Genomic DNA, 22,612 nt, shown 5'->3' with positions numbered 1-22,612 from the left:
AATTATATTAGTAAAATGAACTGGGGCCAGTTCTTCAGAGAGGAATTTTCTGACATCCCATGTAATACTTTCTGAAATCGCTACGTACTTTTCTTTCAAGCGCTTAAAATGCCTGCTTTATCAACCAAACAGCCACTTGCACAGTTTCTGGCACATAGTAGGTTCTCAATAAGTACTTTTGAAGGTTGCAGGTTGTTGGAAAATAAATATGCCAGGTGTAAACAGAAAAACTCAGTTTTTACCTTCCTATGTAAGGAAAAACCAGGTTCTTCCCCACTGTTTCTCTCCTGTGAGTCTCCATTACTATTAACAAAGAACACTTCACTTCTGATACTTCTGGTCACCAATTTGTGAGGGTATTTTCCCCTCCAACAACAATCAAGTCTCCAGCACCAACTGGGTGTCCTACAATTCAACTTAGTTATAATACTATCTACTGAGTGATAGCATCAGATCTCACAGGTAAGAGCTCAGTCCTACCCACAAGACTGCCCTCACCGCACCTCCACTTTAGACACCAGTTGCAAGCTCAGGTTATCACCTGTGCTTCTGACCAACTGGAGGTTCCCACAACCTCCGCCTTAGGTTCAATTAATTTGCTAGAGCAGCTCACAGAACTCAGGGAAACACTAACATTTTCCAGTTTACTAAAGGATGATAAAGAATACAGATAAACAGCCAGATGAAGAAATACATAGGGTGAGCTATGGAAGAATCCTTGAGTGCAGGAGCTTCTGTATCAGTAAAATTGGGGTATGTCCCTCTCCCAGTACATAAATATATTCACCAACCTGGACACTCTCCAAACTCCTACTACTGGGATTTTATGGGGGGCCTCCTCATGAGGCATGATCAGTTATTAACTCCAGCTCTAGCCTTTTTCCCCTCTCTGGAGGATGGGTGTATGTGTATGTCAGAGAGAATTCCAAGCTTCTAATCATGGCTTGGTCTTTCCGGTGACTGGCCATCATCCAGGAGCCATCCAGGAGTCCATCTAGAGTTTCCTCATCAGAACAAAAGATGCCCCAAGTGCCCTTATCACTTAGAAAGTTATAGGGATTTTAGGAGCTCTGTGTCAGGAATGGGAGGCAGATTTTATATGCATGTTCTTTACTTCACACCAGGCCGAGGATTTGGGACTTTATCCTGAAGGTAATGGGGAACCACAGCAGGGTTTTAAAAATAGAAATGATAAGACTGAGCAGTTGGGGTTTTGAGAGGGTTACCATAGAAGCAATATAGAAAATGAACTGAAGGAGAAGCTAGGTGACCAGTATAGAGGGAACCATTGTGATGCCCAAAGCAAGAAGTGGTGGGAGGCTGAAAACACAGCCCTGCAGATACATTAGAGTATGCTGGGAGAGGCAGCATTCTCAGGACTTTTGACCAACTAGCTCTGGGCTGTAAGGGAAGGAGGCAGGGATCCTAAGATAATTTTGAGATTTTTAGGTTGAACACTGAAATTGTGCTGTCATTCACAGAAACAGAGAATACGCAACATGAAATCAGACTTGGAGCGAGGTCTATTTGGGGCAGATGGAGGTGTCAAGGAAGCAGGAGTAGACTGATTTCTCAGTTAGAATGAGGTCTGGGTTTGGGGAGTTCATTTATGGTGGTGAAAGCCGTGGACATAGATGGGATCAAGAAAGGCATATCATTCCAACTTTACTCTGCCCTAGAGTACAATGCATTTTCAAAAGCAAACCTTTAATTAAAGTATAACATAGAGTCAGAAAGGCATAAAATCTTAAGCATACAATTCAACAAATTTTCACAAAGTGAGCACAAGCAAGTAACTCCCACTCAGATAAAGAAGTAGAATATTACCAAAATCCCTGCAATACATTCACCATAAAAGGCATTTACCGCCCCAATCATGTTGGTGGCTTAGAGATCTGGAACCTTCACCTCTAAGAATAAGCTCTTTTTAAACAGAACTCACTATAATGGAGAACCATAGGGGTGATCTGAAAAATCACTTGCTATATCTCCTCCAAATGTCTATCTAAGAGACCCAATTCTAATGCTCTACATTTTCTGCTATTTTGATTGTCTCAAAAAATCAGTCAAAAGTAAATTTCTCCAAAGTCATCCACAACAGATGGATTCCTTAAGAACAAATATGATACTAAAAGCAGAGCCAAATGATTCCAGAAGAAAGAGCCCAAAGCTCATTGTTGTCACGTGGCATAGATCCAGTACGCAGTGTCCAGCACAGATGGTAGGACCCAGGGTCACATCTGTATCCACCATTGCTGGCAAAGCAAAGGGCTACCCAGGAGCTGCTACAGATGGAAAGACTTAGGTACAAGCAGGTGTGGGTGGCAGGAGCCAATGACTAACATCATTGCAAGGCTCCCCTGCTCACTGCATGGTGCCAGGCAGCACTGCTCACAGAAAATAGCCACAAAAGAGAGGCTAAAGGTAAGGTGAGTGCCAAAGTGGCAGTACTCCCAGAAGGCAGTGCACACCTAAGACTGGGAAAACAAAGCTGTGTTCAAAAATCGATGCTCTCCAAAGTGATCACTCAAGTGTTCCTTTCTGAAGTCCTAACAGAAGTGTTATCAATGCTTAGAACTGGGACGCCTAATGGGAAATGCCCCCATGGGGGCATTTGACTCATAAACTTATTCAGCCTCACATGTTCATAATCATTTGTGTAAAGATGAAAAAAATCTCCAAGCACTAATTAGAAAGATAGAGCTGTTGTATTTTCCTCCTGATCACCTTATCTTCTTTATTCAGTTCTTGAAGACTCAGCTATTAAAGGAAATTAAGTAATTCATCAAGCCCATTTCAATTACCTGCTGCTGATAACATCAGATTACAATTAGCATCTACAAATGAACCAAGTGCCAACTGCCAAGCTGAAACATAAGCTAATTTACTGCTAGACTCTGCCTGCTGGAGACAGAACTCTGGGACCTGGCAGTAAGCATCCACTTCATTATTCCAACAACAGTTTTGCAGCCTCTCCTGCAAGTCCAAAGTGCAGCTCTGACCAAGATTTACTGCCCCGTCTGTTCCTGCTCACATGTTTACAGACGCGTCATATCTGTAAGCAAATCACAGCTCCTTTTAAATAGCAATGTCTAGACAAGCAGGGTAACAAATCTTGACCTAAAGGAGAGAATAAATATTATTAATATGTATTAGGCACTGATAGGTGTAAGCCACAGCACAGGATGTGCATGTCATAACCTTAATGAGGGTCTGAATCATCTTCTGCAGGTCCTCTGGTACTTGATCAGAAAAATCTCCTGCTTTGTTTGATGTTCTCTATTTCTCATTTCTCCTTTCAAACAGGGAAAGCACATTCTTGTCACTTTCTTTTAGATGTCTAGAAAAATCTGTTTCAGGCTCTGGGACACATTATTTTTTTGTATTTACATTTTCCCTTTTCATAACCCTTAATAAGAACTGCTCTGAATGAAAAGCAGGGATGTGTGGTTTGGCTTCCTATATAATGGACATTATTTGACTTTGACAATCTCTGTAGTCTTGTCTATGCTTCTCAAGCAGAACTAACTATTCTATAAACCTGCAGGGCTCAGAGGGGGCCCGTGGGCTGTGGTAGAAGAGAGCATTTGCAGACCTGGAATTGGATCTTGCCTCCGATGTTTATAAACTGAATTTAGGCCACTACCTTTACTCCTGTGCCTACTACATAGATTTTTAATGAAATCATGTATCTAGCTCACTTCAAGTAATCAATAGACAACAGATTCTCTAGAAAAGAAGGACCATTCCATCCTGATGGTGCCTATACTTCTCTAGGAACGCTTACTATCTTATACCTAGGCACAAGCAGGGGCCACTGCTTCAAGGTGGCCTATAACCCCTTGTAGTGGTGCTTCCTTTTTTACATCTTCCTGTGCCTGGTTAGGGGGTGGGAGAAGAAGGGGGCGGGGTGGGTACGTGCAGAAGAAGAAGCATCTTTGGCTTTTATCCCTAGGCCAGGTAATCCTAGCATGGCTCCCAGTGGAAACCACCATTCTAGTGAGAATGTTCCATCGTGGAAGGTCTGTGGACATGGAATCACAGACCTGAAGTCTAGCCCTGACTCTGCCTATTACTCTATAACCTTGGACGAGTCACAAATGTTTATCACTCTCTGGATCTTCATCTGTGAAAAGGAATAATAGTTTACTTCACAGGGCTCTTAGAAAAACAAACAAGCACTCTAAAACACAAATATAATGGAATTACATTGCTATATCAAGAATTTCTATGTGAGGTCTTATAGACTCTTTGACATCTTGAGCGGTTATTTTGAATATGGCCCCATTAATCAGACTAAAGATTTCCAAAAAACCACACCCAATGAGTATAAATTAATTACTACCTACAATTATTATAGACATTTCTTTCTGTTAAGCTAAGCTACTCTCCACCTAAAGAGGACCCAACATGTAAAAACTGAAAAGCTTTGCTCATCCTTCTTGCGACCACACCGAAGTTGAGAAGGAAACATGGAGCAAACAGCAAGCAGAGTCGCCTGTGGTTCTAGATGAACAGAAGCACTACAACTAGAGAGAGAAATAAATCACCCTGGAAGAGGGAGGAAAAAGAAAGGGAGGGACAAGAAAGAAAGAAAGAAAGAAAGAGAGAGAGAGAGAGAGAGAGACAGAGAGAGACAGAGACAGAGAGACAGAGAGAGACAGAGAGAGACAGAGAGAGACAGAGAGAGACAGAGAGGGATGGAAGAAAGGAGGGAGGGAGGGAGGGAGGGAGGAAGGAACGAAGGGAGGGAGAGAGAGAGAAGAAAGGGACAGAGAGAGAAAAAAAGAATGAGAGAGAGAAAAAAGAGGAAAGAAAGGAAAGGGGAGGGGAGGAGAGAAATGACATTAGCCATCCTTCTAATTGTCTCCCCTCTCACTTTCCTAATTGCAGTTTATGTCAAAGTAAGATGGGAGGCATTTCTACCTGGCTCCCCGGTGCATGAAAAGATTTGTGATGAACACGGTGAGAGGACTTTGAGGCTTTACTCCAGTATAACTAAGGTTTGACTTCTAATTGCCTTAATTAGAGCCTTAAAGAAGGCCACCAAAAAACCAGAGGATATAGAAATAATGTCATGCAACTAACTATAGTTGATTTGAGCATAAAAGAAAAAGATGGACATTTTCCACGCCAAAATTTACATTAACATTTTCACAAGACATGCTTAGAAGATAGCTAGCCTATTCTGAAGAGTCTGGATCATCTCTACTTGTTTTATTTAAAAGCAAATAAAAGGTAGATAAATAAATATTAGGACATGCTGACCACTAAAGGACAAAGATTTCTTATCATCTCCACCTTCTCTTTTTCTACATTTCCACAAATTCTATCCACTTTCCCCTCAGATGTGCACAAGAAGCTCCTATTGTCACAAAACCTTCTTAGTGACCCAAATCTCATTCTCCTTGGCTTCTTTGATATAAGTAATATGCACTCCATACCCTGAAACTCTCTTCTGAGTTCCACTTGGATCCCCTTCACTATCTGTGATCCTAACTCAGTCTCGCTGGCTACTTTTCCTTCCCTATATCACAGATGTCATTAGGACGATGCCATCTTAATACTTGCTTCCAGTTCTATTTGTTCATATTACATTAAGTGAGAGAAATACGTATTGCGCGTGTACAAAATCAAACTTATCACACGCTTCCCCAAATTAGTTCTTCCTCCCAGTTTTCCTTTTTCTTTCCAAAGGTACTACTATTGTTCCAATCATCTGGGCACAATATCTTGCTGTAAGTTTTGACTCATTCAATCTAACCATACAAACATTTATTGAGTACCCACTATGTGTAAGGGGTTATACTCAGTGATACAGAGATTATAGAGTAGAATATTGATCATAATTCTAATGATTTTAATCTAGTAGTGGTAATTATACAAGCATACAAACAACCATAATTTATGATTAAATATAAATAAATAAGAGGATTTTTTAAAGTGTTACTAGAGTTCAGACAAGGTAAAGAACTTATTTTGTTATCGAAAGAGGGTTTAAGTACAGTAATGTACAGATAGGGAAACTTTAGACAAGCAAAATAGGGACACAGAAGTTCTAAGTGGAAGAAATAGCTTGAGGAAATATATCAAAGCAAGAAAGCATAGCCAATGTTGTGAGATTAAGGAATATGGAAAAGTCCAGTTTTCATAAAGAGTATGTACAAAGGAGCAATAGAATTAAATGATGACAGGTTTGAAGGTGAGGACTCCGACCATGTGTGGTATGCCATGTGCAGCAACTACTGCCTGGAGTACAGCTTTAAAAAGGTCAGTCAAATTACTGATGTGTGGAACGGAGGAGACATGAGAGGGTAGGATGGTTGTGAGGAAAGTTCAACCAGCAGGTTAATGCAAAAGACTGGGAATTAAGAAGAGACAATGAAAGAAAAGAACCTTTATGAGAACACTTATTTGACAACTGTTAGACTGGGAGTTGAGTGGGAAAAAAAGAGAAGAAATCAATGATGACTTTAGATTTTTAAGTCAGGACGTTATGATAAATTGAACAATGTCCCCAACCCCAAACATGTCAGCATCCTAATTCTTGGAACCTGTGAATGTTACTTTACATGGCAAAAGACACTTTACATGTGTGATTAAGTTAAAGATTTTGAGATGAGGAGTTCATCCTGGATTATTCAAGTGAGCCTAACATAATGACAACAGTTTTTATAAGAGGGATGCAAGAGGAGTCAGAGAAGAAGAGAAATCAAAGTGATGACAGAAGCAGAGACTGGAGTGATTTACTTTAAAGATGGATGTAGAGGTCACAAGCCAAAGAATACAGGCGGCCATTAGAAGCTGATTCTCTCCTAGAACCTGCAGAAGAAACAGCCTTGTTGACATCCTGACTTTAGCCCAGTTAAATTAATTTCAGACTCCTGACCTCCAAAACTGTAAGAGAATAAATGTGTATTGTTTTAAGCCACTAAGTTTGTAGCAATCGTCACAGCAGCAACAGAAAATTAATACAGATGGATAGAGGGGTGGGGCTATCATCAAAGGAATTAGGATATCTAGGAGAAGCAGTTAATTTAGGAAAAAGATATTTCATGTTTAGACTCACCAATTTTGACAGATCAGCACTGGGGTATCCAATAGGAAGTTGGAAATGCAAAAATGATACTCAGGCAGGAGGCCAGAGCTTGTGAATATAGATTTAGAAACAATGCACATTGAAGCAGTAGTTGAAGGGATGGTGGTAAAAATGATAAAGGGAGATATACGAGCAAAGAACAAAAATAATCAAGGAACAAAACATAACTCCCACACTTAACAAATGGCAATAAAATGGAAAGGAGTCATTAAAAATAATGTAAGCTATCTGAAAAAGCGCTTACCTAAAAGAGATCCCATAAGACTATCAGCTGATTTCTCAACAGAAACTTTGCAAGCCAGAGGGATTAGCATAAATTATTCAAAGTGCTAGAAAGCAAGGACCTACAATCAAGATTACTCTACCTGGAAAAGCTATGATTTAGAATCAAAACACAGATAAAGAGCTTCAGACAAGAAAAAGCTAAAGGAGTTCATCAACACCAAACCAGTATTTTAAGAAATGTTAAAGGGGCTTTGAGGAGGGGTGAAGGGGAGAGGGAGGAGTAGGCAGAAGGAGAAGGAAGAAGGGGAGGAAAAAGAGGAGGAGGAAAAGAATAAACAATCAAAAATATAAGTAATAAAATGGCAACAACTACATACCTATCAACAATTACTTTAAAAATAAATGGATTAAATGCTTCAATCAAAAGACCTATAGAGTGGCTGAATGAATAAGAAAACAAAACACACGTATACTGCCTACAAGAGACTCACTTCAGCTCGAAAGACACAGACTGAAAGTAAAGAAATAGAAAAAGCTATTTCATGAAAATAGAAACAAACAAAAAAAGCTGGGGTACCAATATTTATGCCAGACAAAATAGACTGTAAAATGAAAGCTATAACAAGAGACATAAAAGGACCCAATAATCTCACTTCTGGGTATTTATCTGAACAAATCCAAAACACTACTTCAAAGGGACATGTGAATTCATATGTTCATTTTAGCATTGTTTACGGTAGCCAAGATATGAAGGCATCCTGGGTGTCCATCTATAGATAAATGGATAAAAAAGAGGTGGCACATATATACGATAAAATATTACTCAGAAAGAAAGAAAAGAAAGAAAAGAAAAGAAAAGAAAAGAAAAGAAAGAAAGAAAGAAAGAAAGAAAGAAAGAAAGAAAGAAAGAAAGAAAGAAAAGAAAAGAAAAGAAAAGAAAAAGAAAAGAAAGAAAGAGAAAGAAAGAAAAAGAAAAAAGAAATCTTGCCATCTGCAACAACATGGGTGGACCATGAGGGAATTGAGCTTAGTGGAGTAAGTCACAGAGAAAGATACATGCCATATGATTTTACCTACATATAGAATCTAAAGAACAAAATAAACAAACAAAACAGATACAATCTCATAGATACAAAGAACATTTTATGGTTGCCAAATGAGAGGGTGGGTGTGGGTGTGAAAAGGAGAAGGGATTAAGAAGTACAAATTGGTAGTTATATAATAGGGGATGTAAATTATAGTATAGGTAATATAGTCAGTAATATTGTAATAACTGTGTATGGTGTCAGATAGGTACTAGATTAATCAGAGTAATCACTTCTTAAGTTATGTTAATTTCTAATCACTATATTGTACACCTGAAATGAATACAATATTGCATCCCAGCTATAATTGAAAAACAAAAAATTATTTGAAAAATTAAAATTAAAAATTAAAAAAAAAAATAAACAGAGCCTCAGTAGTATATAGGATAATATCAAAAGGTCTAAAATAATGCAGAGTCTCATAAATAGAGGAGAAAAGGAATGAGCAAGAAGAAATATTTGAAAAAATAAAAGGTAAAAATTTGAGGGAAGATATATATTTGTAGATTCAAAAGCTCAAAGAACCAGAGGAAGAACACACACACACACACACACACACACACACACACACACACACACACACACACACACACACAGCCATATTTAGGCATATCATAGGTAAACGGCTGAAAACCAATGTTAGAGGAAATCTTGAAAGCAGTCCAGAAAAAAATGAGCACATGTGATACAGAGTATTAATCCTATTGACTTCTATCAGAAACAATGAGGGCTGAAAAAAAAGAAACGCTACCTTAAATTGCTGAAAGAAAGAAAAAAAACATCTATAAACCTAGAATTCTATATCCAGCAAAAATATAGCCTGCAACAGGAAAAGGGGGGTGGTACAGGTATAAAACACAAACTACTGATAACAGAAATGAAAGAGGGTATATCACTATGTATCCTATAAGCATTAAAAGGAAAATAAGAAAAAATTATTTACAACTTTATGCCAATAAATTCAACAACTTAGACGAAATGAACAAAGTCTTTGGAAAATACAACTTACCAAAACTGATACAAGATGATAAAAAAATCTGAACAGTCCAATATGTACAACCGTCTGAACTCCAGGTTCCAAGCCTTCTGGTCTATCTTACGTTCTACTGCTTGAGTTGTCCTCCTTAAATATCTAGTCGAACATCTTACTCCTACATTTCAAAACCTTCAGGAGTATAGCCCTTGCCTAGTTTTCATACGAATCTTCTACCGCTCTCTAGCACATTCCTGAAAGCTAATCATGTTACCATCTTTCAGATATGCCAACCTAGTTATTGTGTCTCATACCTTCTTTCACATATTCTTCACCATCAATGCCATTCCATACTGGCCAAATCTCACTTGTTCTTCAAGGTCCACCTGAGTCCAATCTCCCCCAAGAAGCTTTCTAGGCTATTCTGAGCCCTCGGGGTCTCCTTTCCAGGAATTTCTCAGCACTACAACATCCATCCTTAACACTGTCTTTCAGGGAGGCCATTGTTATCTTATGTATTACTCTTCCTCTCCCAACTAAATTATAAGCTCTTTGAGGGCAACCCTTTTCTTTTTTAACTTCTCTATCCCTTAAAGTAACTATTCTAGTAATGAATCGATAAATATATAATCTCTTGAGTGAATATATAATGCCAGGAGCTCATCTCTATGGTTCTTACAGACTCTCTAGACTTCTTTTATCTCAATACCATCTTCAGAGTCATCTCCATGAATCTGCCAGACTTATCCTATCAAACATATTCACGAAATATACGGTTACAATAAGCAGAGATCGGGGAAGAGAGTAGTGCTAAAATTATACGGAGATGAGGTACCTTGGTTTTGTAGGTCACATAAGAAAATGGGCTGATTTTTACATTCTGCCACTGCTAATATCTGATAAGCATAAACTAATATCAACAAGGTTACCTTTTCCCTGTCCTCTCCCCACTCTGAGTCCCTGTGGACACAGAACAAACCATGGGGCTCCAGGGACAGGAATAAGTTCAGCTTATACTTCCAAACATATCTGTTCCTTACATACATTATGAATCCACATCTGTTTGAGTAGAGACAAGATAATATCCTCTAAAAAGTAGCCAGTTACCAGTACTCATTGTTTCTTACTATTACATATAAATTCCCCCAAATGTATAAATGTCTTAATTGTAACCAAGTACTATCAAAACAGTGACTGAAAATCTTATTTAAATAGATCTTTCAAAAACTGATTTTTTGCATTTATACTAAATTTATCAATATCATTTGTGAATATATATACTTTTGAGGAAAAAATGCCTTTCCTGTGGAGTTAAAGTCACCAAATAAAGAAATCCCTTTAAACAAAAATCCTCTCAAAATTCCTTGATTGATGACTTACTAGCGGCTTCTCTTTCAGTTAAACCAAACAGCTTTATATCCTCATTTTATTCCCCTTCTCTCTAATTAGATAAATCTGGTCGCTCTTCTCTCGAGACAGATTAAAAGGTTGGGGTGTTTTGTTTTTCCAGCATTTCAGAGTTCTAATCCTTAGAGCACTGTGATGACAGGAAAGATCATGTGATTTACAGCAGGCAGGCTCCAAGGAAATACACAACACACACAATGAGGAGATTCTTTTGAATATAAATACACACATTTCTGTAAAAGACAATGGGCTACTCTGGCTATTCCTAGCCGATGGCATTGACCCTGAACCTTGCAAGCAATCCTGTCCTTACCCAGATTGGAGGACGCTCGCCCCTCTGCAGCCCGGTCCTTGAGATCCTCAGCAATGCCCAGCTGCTGCTCGTGGTACTGTTTGGCCCTCTCCAAATCCTGCATGCACCGGGCAGCATGGCCCAGGCCAGCATAGGCCCGCATCTCAATGGCCTTCTCCATCAACTCCTGTGCCAGTTCCAGCACGTAGTTGTGATAAGACATGGCCTTATCAAAGTTCCTCCTGTAGTGATAGGCACTGCCCAGGTTGCTGTAGGCCCGGGCTTCTTCTCGCTTATTGCCCAGGTCCTTGGCTATCTTCAGATGCTGTTCATGACACTGCACAGCATTCTCAAAGTCACCCATGGCAATATACACAGCTCCCATATTGCCGAGTTCTCGGGCTTCAGAAAGCTCATCTTTGGATTGCTTGGCAAGAAGAACACACTGCTTGTGACTGGCCAGTGCATTGGGGTAGTCTCCAATGGCTGTGTATACATGGCCCAGACTGCTCAGGGCTGATGAAGCTGCCTGGAGAAAAAGAAAAATGAAGGCAAATCAGAAAATGACTTCGTTTTGTTTCAGCAGCTAAAATGTTACAAAGATTGCCTATAACCCTCCAATCCAATTCCTAATTTCTATCAGTGGTTCACAGACCTATGCAGAAATGAAAAAGAGTACATCCAAACAGCAAGTTCCTTAAAAAAAAAAAAAAAAAGACAAGGTAATTTAATTAGTAACTTTCAATACCTAATCTCACAGAAATAGGTTGTATTCCACATAACCTTCATCTTAAAGACAATGACATTTCTCATGTTATGATATTATAGCTCTGTTAATAGCTATTAACTTCTGTAGCATATGAAAATGTTAAAGAAAACCAAAACTAATTACTACATACAATATAACATAGGAAATTCATCAAGAAATCCATGCTCGGCTCTTTGCACTCCCGGGCATTTCTCTAGCCTTGTCTTCTCCCAAAGCAAAGAGATAGATTAATTGGTGAGATGTTTAGCATGATGACTGATAATTTTGTTACTCAAGACCCATAGGGGGATCCTGTTCTTACCTCTGTTCCTTCAATGTGACTTCATCGGTGTTGGTTACTGTGGAGGGCTTAGGTTTGGATAAGCCCAGAAAAAAACAATGGGTGAGTTACAACCTATACCTCTGAACGGGGTGGTCCCCATTGGGCCCCACTACCCTTTTCCAGGCTCTTCCAGCTTTGCTTTTCTTGCCTATAGGCACTTTTGACCCCAGCCTCTGTGCAGAAAGATGCTCTTCCTAGTCCCCTTAAAATGCTTGCTACTCAAGCATTTTTCATTTTTTATGTTAAAAGTTTTTATGAAAATGACTCTATGTTGGTATAGTGAACCAAATGGGGAACAACAAAAATAACAAAGATGTAACACAGGTTCTAGAATCTTACCAAGTGTGTATAGTCTTAAATTCTCATCTTTAGTTTCTAACTCCATTGCAGAGACATAAAAGGGAAGTTACACTGGGCTTTTTCTGTCCTTTTTATTCTACAAGTTGAAGGCTTGCCTACCCTTTCCTTCCTTCATAATGTGCTTACAGTTAGAGCCATGTAGCCCCCTTTCTTCATGTTGCCCCCTCTTCCTAACATGCACATGTGATCCTGGCAGAATATGTGCTTTGTCACAAGTAGGCAAGTAATCTTTACAAGGGCCTCCAGTATAGGAAATAACAATGAGGGATGCTGTCCCACCTGGAGTAAGGGTATTTCTTTATGATTTGTGGTCTATGTCTGTGCACTTTGGAACTATTTTATAGATATGAGTAATTTGCTACCCTATTTCTTTGCCTGCAAAATAGTTTTTATCAAAATAACTCAGACAGCTAGACCATCTTCGTGATGCTTGCAAATTGTGTGTTTGCAAAGGGTTTCAAATCGTTTTAAGTCGCTTTTATCATTTCACAGATGGCCCAACAAGAAATATAGGAAAATAAAGAGGAAATAAATACTTATAAATTTACTGTTTTTTTTTTCCTGGGTGGCAGAGAGCAGAAACAATTCCACGAAAGTCATAGTGCTGTGGCAGTATGATTCTGGCAGAAGCAGCTATAATGTCACCAAAGAGCATGCCACTTGGATGTGTTCCTCAGGTTCCTACTTTGGGAACCTCCTCAGGACCAGAGGTTAGGACTTCATGTTAGTGCATCGTGCATGAGCCTTTTACTGCTCACAACTCCTCTCCCCTGCCTGACAATATCCTCTTCCTCCTGTGCTGCAAGCCCAGGAGAGACTCAGCCTCTTTCCTCTACTTCTCTAGTTGGCCCTCCCTACCTAGCTTTCCGTGGTTCTTCTCTACCCAAGCCCAGATAGGGGGCAGGATACAGTCCACAAACCCTCCCACCTGCAACTCTTTGTTGCCCTCAAAGAAAAACACATGACTCCGTGACTGCGGAGCTAGCATAACTTAGAATCAGACGCACTTGTTCAAACCTACCCTTTTACTGGCTCTGGGCACCTTTTAAAACTTAACTTCTCTGACATACATTTCTAGGTCCCAGCCATAAGCCAGGTTGAGTATTTACAAACTCAGCCACGAGCCTCTGTCAAATGTGTAAACCATGCATAAATCGCTCAAAAATTCCAAATAGTAGAACTGGTTGGAGGCAATGAACCCTTGAACACTGCAGGGTATGGATTTATAAGGCTTGGGGCAGGCACAACACTCCAGATACCACTGTTCTTAGGAACTTCTGTTTTATGGCAACTCTGAATGACAGCCCCAGAATCTTCTGCTTTTGGCTCTTCATTTCTCTAAATGCCAGAGAGCTCTCTGAACATAAGAAAAGGGAATATTTGGGCATTTTTCCTCTGGGATGTGAGGGAAAAGGGGAAGGATTACTGCATTAGCTCTCCCCAGGCGGTGCTGTTAGGTTAGGACACTTAATGGTGGGTGTTCTGGAAACCAGCATCTCTAGAAAGAATTATATAATTTATGAAGAACACATCATAGCTTCTGAAATTAGAAAGGCAGATTGATGTTGTATAAGAATGGAATAGGTTTAGAGTCAGAGGTCCTGGCTGCATGACATTGTTAAGTCATTTTACTTCTTCACCCCTGTTTATTTTATATGTAAATTGTGCTGATAATGATAGAGTACACTTTTCCCAGGGCTAGGATGTGGATCAGATAAAGCAGTGCATGTGAATGTCCTGAGTAAACTGCAAAGTTCTCTTGAATGTACCACTAAGGTGTGAATTGATGTTTTATGACTGCAGGGAAGCTGGGCTGAGCTGTTACCAAGCAGAAGCTAGTAATGGCAACTGAAAACATCAGTCATCATGACCAAACATCTATATTCCTATCAGTTGCAATAGGAAATGAAGTCCAGTGTTTTACGGCCCTTTGGCAAATAACATGTGATGATATTTATCAGCTAAGTGAATTACAAATTAATCACTTGTCTTTGTTCCTGTTCCTGTAGAATAAGCTTAGATCTGAAACATGGTTTCAGGCTGTTAAGGAGAATCTGAAGACACACTATCTATGGGGAATCACAGGCCCCACCTCAAGCAGATGCTGCATTTGCCACTAAGGTTCACGCTGCCTTTGTATATTAATCTCTCTGAGATTTTTGTGCTAGAATAGCAGCAGCTGCTTCCCACAGTAGAAACATTTTGGAACATCTGTATTTGAATACTAAAATGCATACAAACAGTTATGCTAACAAACTATCTGGTTGAAATAAGACAATACTTTTCTCTTTACAAGATATAAATTACTCATATTCTTGCCAAAGCATGATCCCCAGCTGCAGACTTAGCACACAGGAGTCATCACCCCTTGCTCTGTAACCTGAATATTTTCAGAACTACATCTGACAAGTCAGTTTCATGGGGCATGGAGCTAGCTAGAGAAGGAAATGTACTCATATTTTTTCAAACCACCTTTAAGCGTTTTCATTTTGATACATAAAATAGAAAAGTTTAAACTACCCAAACTATAACCATACTGATGACACTATCGTTAAACATGTGTTCCTTCACATCTGGCATGTTTTCCCTCTTATTGTATGTAGTTTTCATAGGGTTATATTTTGTGGAAGGATTAAATGCATATATAAAGAATGTCTGATATAACTGCTGATTGACTAATTGCATGTAGTTAAAAAAGGAGGGGAGGGGAATGTACCTTCTACTAGTACCAGAAACACGGCTTTTCTTTATTGTCCAAATCCACAAGCACCTTGTATTCCCTGCCAGTTCAGTGCCCACAAACTCAAGGTCCCGGGTTAACTACCTACAACCCAAGAGGCAGAAGGATGTAGAATAATAGAGACAGACTCTGGAATCAGGCATGCATGGGTTCAAATGACAAACTATGATTAATGTGATACTGCACATTGCACAGTGCCTCTAAGCTTCAGTTTCCTCATCTGTAAAATGAAAACATTAATATCTCACAGTTCCTCGGTGAGTACTAAATCAGATAGTACTTGTAAAGAACCTGGTTTAGTGACTGGCACACAGAAAATGCTCAAAAATTTTAGATTTTAGTTTCTCTTCCCATCTCAACCAAGATAACACTCACTTAGCTTTATTCATTTTCAAAGATGTGGTAGCAGGTGACCAGAAAATACAAGGTGAAGTTATATTACCACAACTAAAAAGACAACACAAGTTTGTCCCACTAGTGGTGGGAAGTGTCATCATCTTCATATGCTGAAGCATGTTACTCATATTCGTCTTCTGCAAATGTAGGTATAAGAAAACCCACCCTTTATCCAGTGGCATTTTAGAATTGTTAGGTAGCTAGTCAGACGTGAGCAAAAGGGAACAAAGGAATGGAGGTCCAGCCCAGAGACAGTCCAAAGAATGCTCCATTGGTAGTTAAAGAATCCTTCCAGCATCCTGGGAGACAAAGGACGGGAGGGCATAACCTATAGCTCAGCAGTTCTCAACCTTTTTGGCATCAGGGACTGGTGCTCCTGTGAGAATCTAATGCCTGATGATCTCAGGTGGAGCTGAGGCGGTGATGCCTAGCACTGAGGAGCGGCTGCAAATATAAATGAAGCTTTGCTCACTTGCCTGCAGCTCACCTCCTACTGTGAGGCCTAGTTCCTAATAAGCCACAGACCACTACAGGTCCATGGCCCAGGGATTTGGGACCCCTGCTATAGCTGGTTTAATCTGGCCGCAGAGGCATGCACAGAAGGTACTACCCTAATCTGCCCACAAACTCAGCCTCATTATACCATCATTATAATACCGTGTTTATGCCCAAAAGTTCATGAATCTAATTATAACAGGCTGAATTCTGGGTAAGCACATGTGTACTAGGCAGAGTTATACAGCAGCCAAATGTCAATCAAAATGACTTCACGTGCCAATCACCTAGGAACATCTTTGTAACCACCCATCATAGCCCAAATATAATACAGAGCTTCCCATTTCTGGGCTATTAACAGCTTTCTTGGCTTAAAACCTACCCCTCCCTAGGGGCATCCTCCGTCTTGTATTTCTTTTATCTTTTTTTTTTTTTTTTTACAATTCAATGAGTTTTTTTTCAATTATAGTTCACATACAATATATTCATTTCAGTTGTACAGCAGTGATTAGAGATCTATATAACTCACAAAGTGATCACCCCACTAAATCTAGGATGCTTCTTCCCCCTTACCTATTTATTACAGCATTAACTATTTTTCTTTTGTCACACTTTATATCTCCATGTCTATTTTGTAACTATCCATTTGTACTTCTTAATCCCTTTGCCCTTTTTTATCATTCCCCCCAAACTCCCTCCCATCTAGTAGCTCTCAAAATAGTCTCTGTATCTATGAGTTTATTTCTATTTTTGTTGTTGTCGTTTACTTTGTTCTTTAGATTCCACATGTACATGAAATCATGAGATATTTATCTTTCTCTATCTGGCCTATTTCATTCAGCACAATTCCCTCTAGGTCCATCAAGGCAATATCTTTTTCCTTCCCCTTCCTTTTAGTCTGTGTGTGTATCTTAATCTGAAGTGAGTCTATTATAGGCAGTATAAATAGGGGTCTTGTTTTCTTATCCATTCAGCCAATCTATCATTTGGTTGAAGCACTTAGTTCTTTTCCATTTGAGGTACTTGTTGATAGTAATGTAGTTATTACCATTCTTTATTCCTGTTTTTGATACACATTTTTTCTTCTTAAAGAAGTCCGTCCAACATTTTCTGTAATACTGGCTTGGTGTTGATAAATGCCCTTAGCTTATTTTTGTCTGGGGAGCTCTTTATCTGTCCTTTGACTCTAAATGATAGCTTTGCTGGATAAAGTATTCTTGGTTGTAGATTCTGGGTTTTTCATCACATTGAATATTTTGTGCCACGCCCTTCTCTCCTGCATAGTTTCTTTTGAGAAATCAGCTGCCAGTCTTATGGGTGTGCCCTTGTAGGTAACTAACTGCTTTCCTCTTGCTACTTTTAAGACTCTCTCTTTGTATTTAACCACTGGCATTTTAATTATGATGTGTCTTGGTGTGGGCCTCTTTTGGTTCCTCTTTCTTGGGACTCTGAGCTTCCTGGGGTTGTATGTCTATTTCCTTCTCCAGGTGAGGGAAGTTTTCCCTCATTATTTCTTCAAATAGCTCTTAAGCATCTTGTTTTCCTTCAGGTACCCCTATGACACAGATGTTTTTACATTTAATTGTGTCCCACAGGCACTTTAAATTACTATTATAATCTTGGCTTCTTCTATCTTGCGGTTCTGATTGAGTGTCCTTGGCTTCCCTATCCTCTGTATTGGTGGTTTGACCTTCTTTATTGTTGATTCCCTCTAATATACTCTTCATCTCAGATAATGTGTTCTTCATTTGTGGCTGGTTCCCTTTTATAATTTCCATTTCCATTTTTACGTTTACCTCTTTGTTAAAGTTCTCACTGAGTTCATCCACACTTCTCCTAAGTTCATTGAGCATCTTTATAACCAGTATTTTGAACTCTGCATGTGTTAGATTGCTTGACTCCATTATTCCTGGATCTCTGTTCTCTTCTCTCATATGGTTTCTGCTTCTTTGTTGTCCCATTTTGGCTGCTTTTTGTGTCTGTTTCTATGTACTAAACAAAGTTTCTGAGTCTCCCAGTCTTATTACTGTGGCTTTGTGTAGTAGGTGTCTAATGGCACAGTCCTGCAAGGGGTTCAGCTGCAGACCAAGTTTAGCTCTAGCCTGTGTTCCTCCAAGGTCACTTGTTATGATTCAATCCACAGATGCTGTGCTTATAGTTGCCTCAAGAGGCCACGCTAGAAACCGAGGTCAGCTGTCATCAGTATTAGTCTTGGCTCTGCTCAGCAAGAAGCACTGGACTCACCGAGGACACAACTGGATGTGGCATGGGTGGGGCCGCAAGTTGAGGGATGCAGAGTTTCAGGCAATCCTCTGGACACAGCGACCTCTGTTATCCAGTTTGATGACATCTCAGCTATAGCAGCACTTATCCGCACACTGGGAAGAGGGAGGGCTGAACAGAAGAACAACGGATACATCCAGCACTTCTATCTGGGAGGGAGCCTTGCCTCCAGCCCTCACTCTGACAACTCATTTCCCCTGTAAGTTCCTGGTGCCCCTGAGCAGCCTACCTGGCGCTGGTGCTCAGAGCACACAAGTCCATCACCACAAAAGTCCATGCGCAGACACGGCACCTTTTAGAGGTGTCTGCAGCTGCTGCCTACAGCAGCCTCTGTCCCATTCAGCCACTTGTCTTCGCCCCCTCCCACCTTCTACCATTGCAGGTTGATTAATTATTTCTCTCTCTAGTTGTAGTGCTTCTGCTCATCTAGATCCCAGGTGACTTTCCTTGCTGTTTGCTCCTTGTTTCTGTCACAATTTTGATTTGGTCACAAGAAGGATGAACAAAGCCTCTATCATCTAAGCCATTTGTTTCCCAGAACCTATTTGTTTTATCTTTTCACCTCCCAAATTCCACAGGGCTGCAGCCTTCCTTAGTGTGGCCCATCTCCTTCTAAAATATACTTTTACTAATTCTTTTTCTAAATCTCACTGACCTGTGAATCTTTGTTGCGTCAGTGGGCAAGAACCGAGGAAAAATGCCAATTGCATTTCTGTGTCATTACCGCATCTCCATGCTGCTATGGCCACACGTAATTCAAATCAACCCCAAATAGTAACAGAATCATTGGTATATCCAGTATATAATGTTGGTAAAAGCACGTCACTTCAAGTGGTCAAAGCTTACAGAGACATTGGAGTGTTTTCAGTCTGTTGATTGGTTGGTTCATTTGTTCATTCATTCATTCATATACTCAAGAAAATTCTCTAGACTAACACACACATAGTTTACTAATTTTTGACGAAAGAGTAAGGTAATTTAATAGAGAAAGGACAGTCTTTTCAACAAATGGTGCTGAAACAACTGACATCCACATGCAAAAAAAAAAAAAAATGAATGTAGGCACACTTTACACTTTTCACACAAATTGACTCAAACTAAATCATAGACCTAAAAGTAAAATGTAAAACTAAAATAGTCTTAGAAGATAACATAAGAGAAAATCTATGGAACCTGGCAATGAGTTTTTAGATATAACACCAAAGGCATAACCCATGAAAGAAAAACTGATAAGTTGGACTTTATTAAAATTAAAAACTCTGCTCCGCAAAAGATACTGTTAAGAGAATAAAAAGACAAGCTACAGGCTGGGAGAAAACATTTAAATATTTGCAAAACATATCTAATGAAGGATTTGTATCCAAAATGTACAAAAAATTCAATATACAAAAAATATTCAAAAAATACAACAATAAAACAACCCAATTTTAAAATGGGCAAAAGATCTGAACAGACACCTCACTAAACAAGATACACTGATGTTCCACATTATGTCACCAGGGAACGCAAATTAAAACAACAATGAGATACACTACACACCTATTAGAATGGCTAATATCTAAAAAATTGACAATACCAAATGCTGGTGAGGATGTGGAGCAACAGGAACTCTCATTCATTGCTGGTAGAAATGTAAAAAGGGACAGCCACTAGAAAGATGGTTGAGCTGTTTCCTATAATACTAACACGCTCTTGCCATATTGTCTAGCTATAATGCTCCCATGTATTTACCCTAATGAAATAAAAACTTATGTCTACACAAAAACATACTGTGAATGTTTTTAACACCTTTATTCATAATTGCTAAAAACTAGAAGTAACCAAGAGGTCTTTCAATAGGTGAATGATTAAAGAAACCCTGGTACATCCTTATATGGACTATCATTAAATGCTAAAACGAAATGCTCTATCAAGCCATGAAGAGACATGAAGGGAATTTTAAATGTATATTGCTTAATGAAAGAAGCCAATCTGAAAAGGCTACATTCTGTATGACCCCAACTATATGCCATTCTGGAAAAGGCAAAACTATAGAGAAAGCAAAAAGTTAAGTAGTTGCAGGGCAGAGGAGAAGGATAAGTAAGTGGAACACAGGATTTTTATGACAGCGAATCTATTCTGCATGATACTATAATGATGGATACATGACATTATACGTTTTGTAAAACCCATAAGCTGTACAACACCAATAGTGAACCATAATACAAACTATGAACTTAAGTTAATAATAATACAATATATTGGCTATTGTAACAAATACACCACACTGTTACAAGATGTTAATAAAAGAAGAAACAGATTGGAAAAAGAGAGAAGGTATGTGAGAACTCTGTACTGTCTCCTCAATTTTCTGTAAATCTAAAACTTCTCTAAGAAAATAAAGACTAATTATTTAAAAATAAATAAATAAACTGGAGTTTTCCTCTTTGGAGAAATGAGTAATTCTAGGAAATGGAAACAGTATGAGCAAAGTCATGAAGTATGACAGAGTGTGTAATAATTAGAGAGAGAGCAAAAGCTATTTAGATCTAGGAGTAGGGGTAGTACCTGGAAGGAGTCTAGAAAGGTAGGCTTAGATGAGTTATTTCTGTCCATCAATTTATAAAATCTAAAGCTTTTTCCATGTATGCTGTTTTATTTCATCATTATAACAGTTCTCTTAAATATGTGTTATTATTATTATACCCGTTTGCGAGATAAAATTAGACTCAAAGAGATAACGTGACATCCCTAAAAGTACGAAATTAATGGCAAAGCCAGGATTCAGATCCATATACATCAGACTCTGTTCTCATGCTCATTTGACTACACACAGTTTGCCTCTATTGTAGAATTTACAATCCACCCAGGGAGCAATAACAGCCACAGGTTTAAGCAGGGGACTGACATAATCAGATTGTACTTCTGTGTATTTACATAAAGTAGATGAAAAGAAGGGAGGTCAGCAGTAACAACTAAAAAAATGCTTAACTAAAATAATGACTAATTAGGATAAGATATATTTTAAACATTAATAATCTTTAGGGTAATCTTTTGAGCTGTTCACAAATATGTTTGCTGGCTTCTCTCCTCCCAAGCAGGTAAACTGCACATCCCTGCCTGCATGAAGTCAGATGTGAGTGGCGATGTGACCTTTGGCCAATAAATGTGATCACAACCAGGTGGCTTTAGGAACCAGTGCATGCTTCACCACATTCTCTCTTTTCTTTGCTACACACTGTTCCATCAGAATTAAACTTCAAGTGAGAATCATGCCAATATGGAACAGAGCCCCCTCGACCTGTAATGAATATACAGTGGGCACAAGAAATAAATATTTGTTGTTTTAAGCCACTGAGGTTTGGGGATTCATTGTTATCTCAGTATAAACTGGCTAATATAGTACTGAGCATAAATTAAAAGTTTTCATACTCCAGTCATCAAAGTTATAGTTAACTATCTAGTGGTTCAATTATTTGAATTGACATGTTTCTGGATGATTAAATTTTAGGCATTTACCAATTATCATAGATTTCTGGATAATGAAATTTTAGGTATTTTTTAGAAAAATGAAATTTGAGAATTAGGTACTAAAATCAGAAACTTAGCTAATCTTTAAAAACATGTATTAACCCAGATACAAGGGTCTAACTGGTAGTAATGTACCCAAATTAAAGGTTTATTTAGGGGGAATCAATAGCCACCCAAATATAAACCTGCAGAAACAGAAAATTGTTCATGATCTGTGGGTCCTGAAAAATCTACCCTTAGCACTGTGCTGATAAAGTAATTCTGTATAAAAGGTGAAATGATGGTCTATAGTTGCTTACTCAATAGTCACACAAAACCAAGTGGACAAAAATTTTTTAAAAATTACAATCTAAATTGCTGAGGACATTATCTGTATTACCCAATGTCATCTTTATAAGGACCAGTGAAAAGATCCGAAAGGATTTCAATGCTCCTACCAAACAGCTACTATGGTTTGTCTTAAGGAAAATGTGAATCATGTAAGTGGTCCAATTTATTTTTTTGTTTGGGTCACCAGGAAGCTTATGACCTGATGCAGAGCTTCCTTTTAACAGCCCGATATGATCCCATAACACATGCAAACTCTGCTCTGTCTTCAGCCTATGGTACAACCTTAATCCTCTCATTACTCTGATTTCTTCCTTTTAATGTTTTGC

At 38.9% G+C, this 22,612-nt stretch overlaps 1 protein-coding gene across 1 annotated transcript in view; it reads right to left on the bottom strand.

Annotated features, from left to right (window-relative positions):
• The window catches only part of TTC28 (tetratricopeptide repeat domain 28), a 641,766-nt gene that overhangs the window by 167,859 nt on the left and 451,295 nt on the right, over window positions 1–22,612 (bottom strand). Inside the window, exon 6 of the mRNA XM_023538443.1 lies at window positions 11,103–11,610. Coding sequence (XP_023394211.1) covers window positions 11,103–11,610 — 508 coding nt within the window. The remainder of the gene's footprint in view (window positions 1–11,102; window positions 11,611–22,612) is intronic.

This window comes from Pteropus vampyrus, unplaced genomic scaffold (genome assembly GCF_000151845.1).
Source record: "Pteropus vampyrus isolate Shadow unplaced genomic scaffold, Pvam_2.0 Scaffold223, whole genome shotgun sequence".
Lineage (NCBI taxonomy): Eukaryota > Metazoa > Chordata > Mammalia > Chiroptera > Pteropodidae > Pteropus > Pteropus vampyrus.
This window is presented reverse-complemented; position numbering and strand designations above follow the sequence as displayed.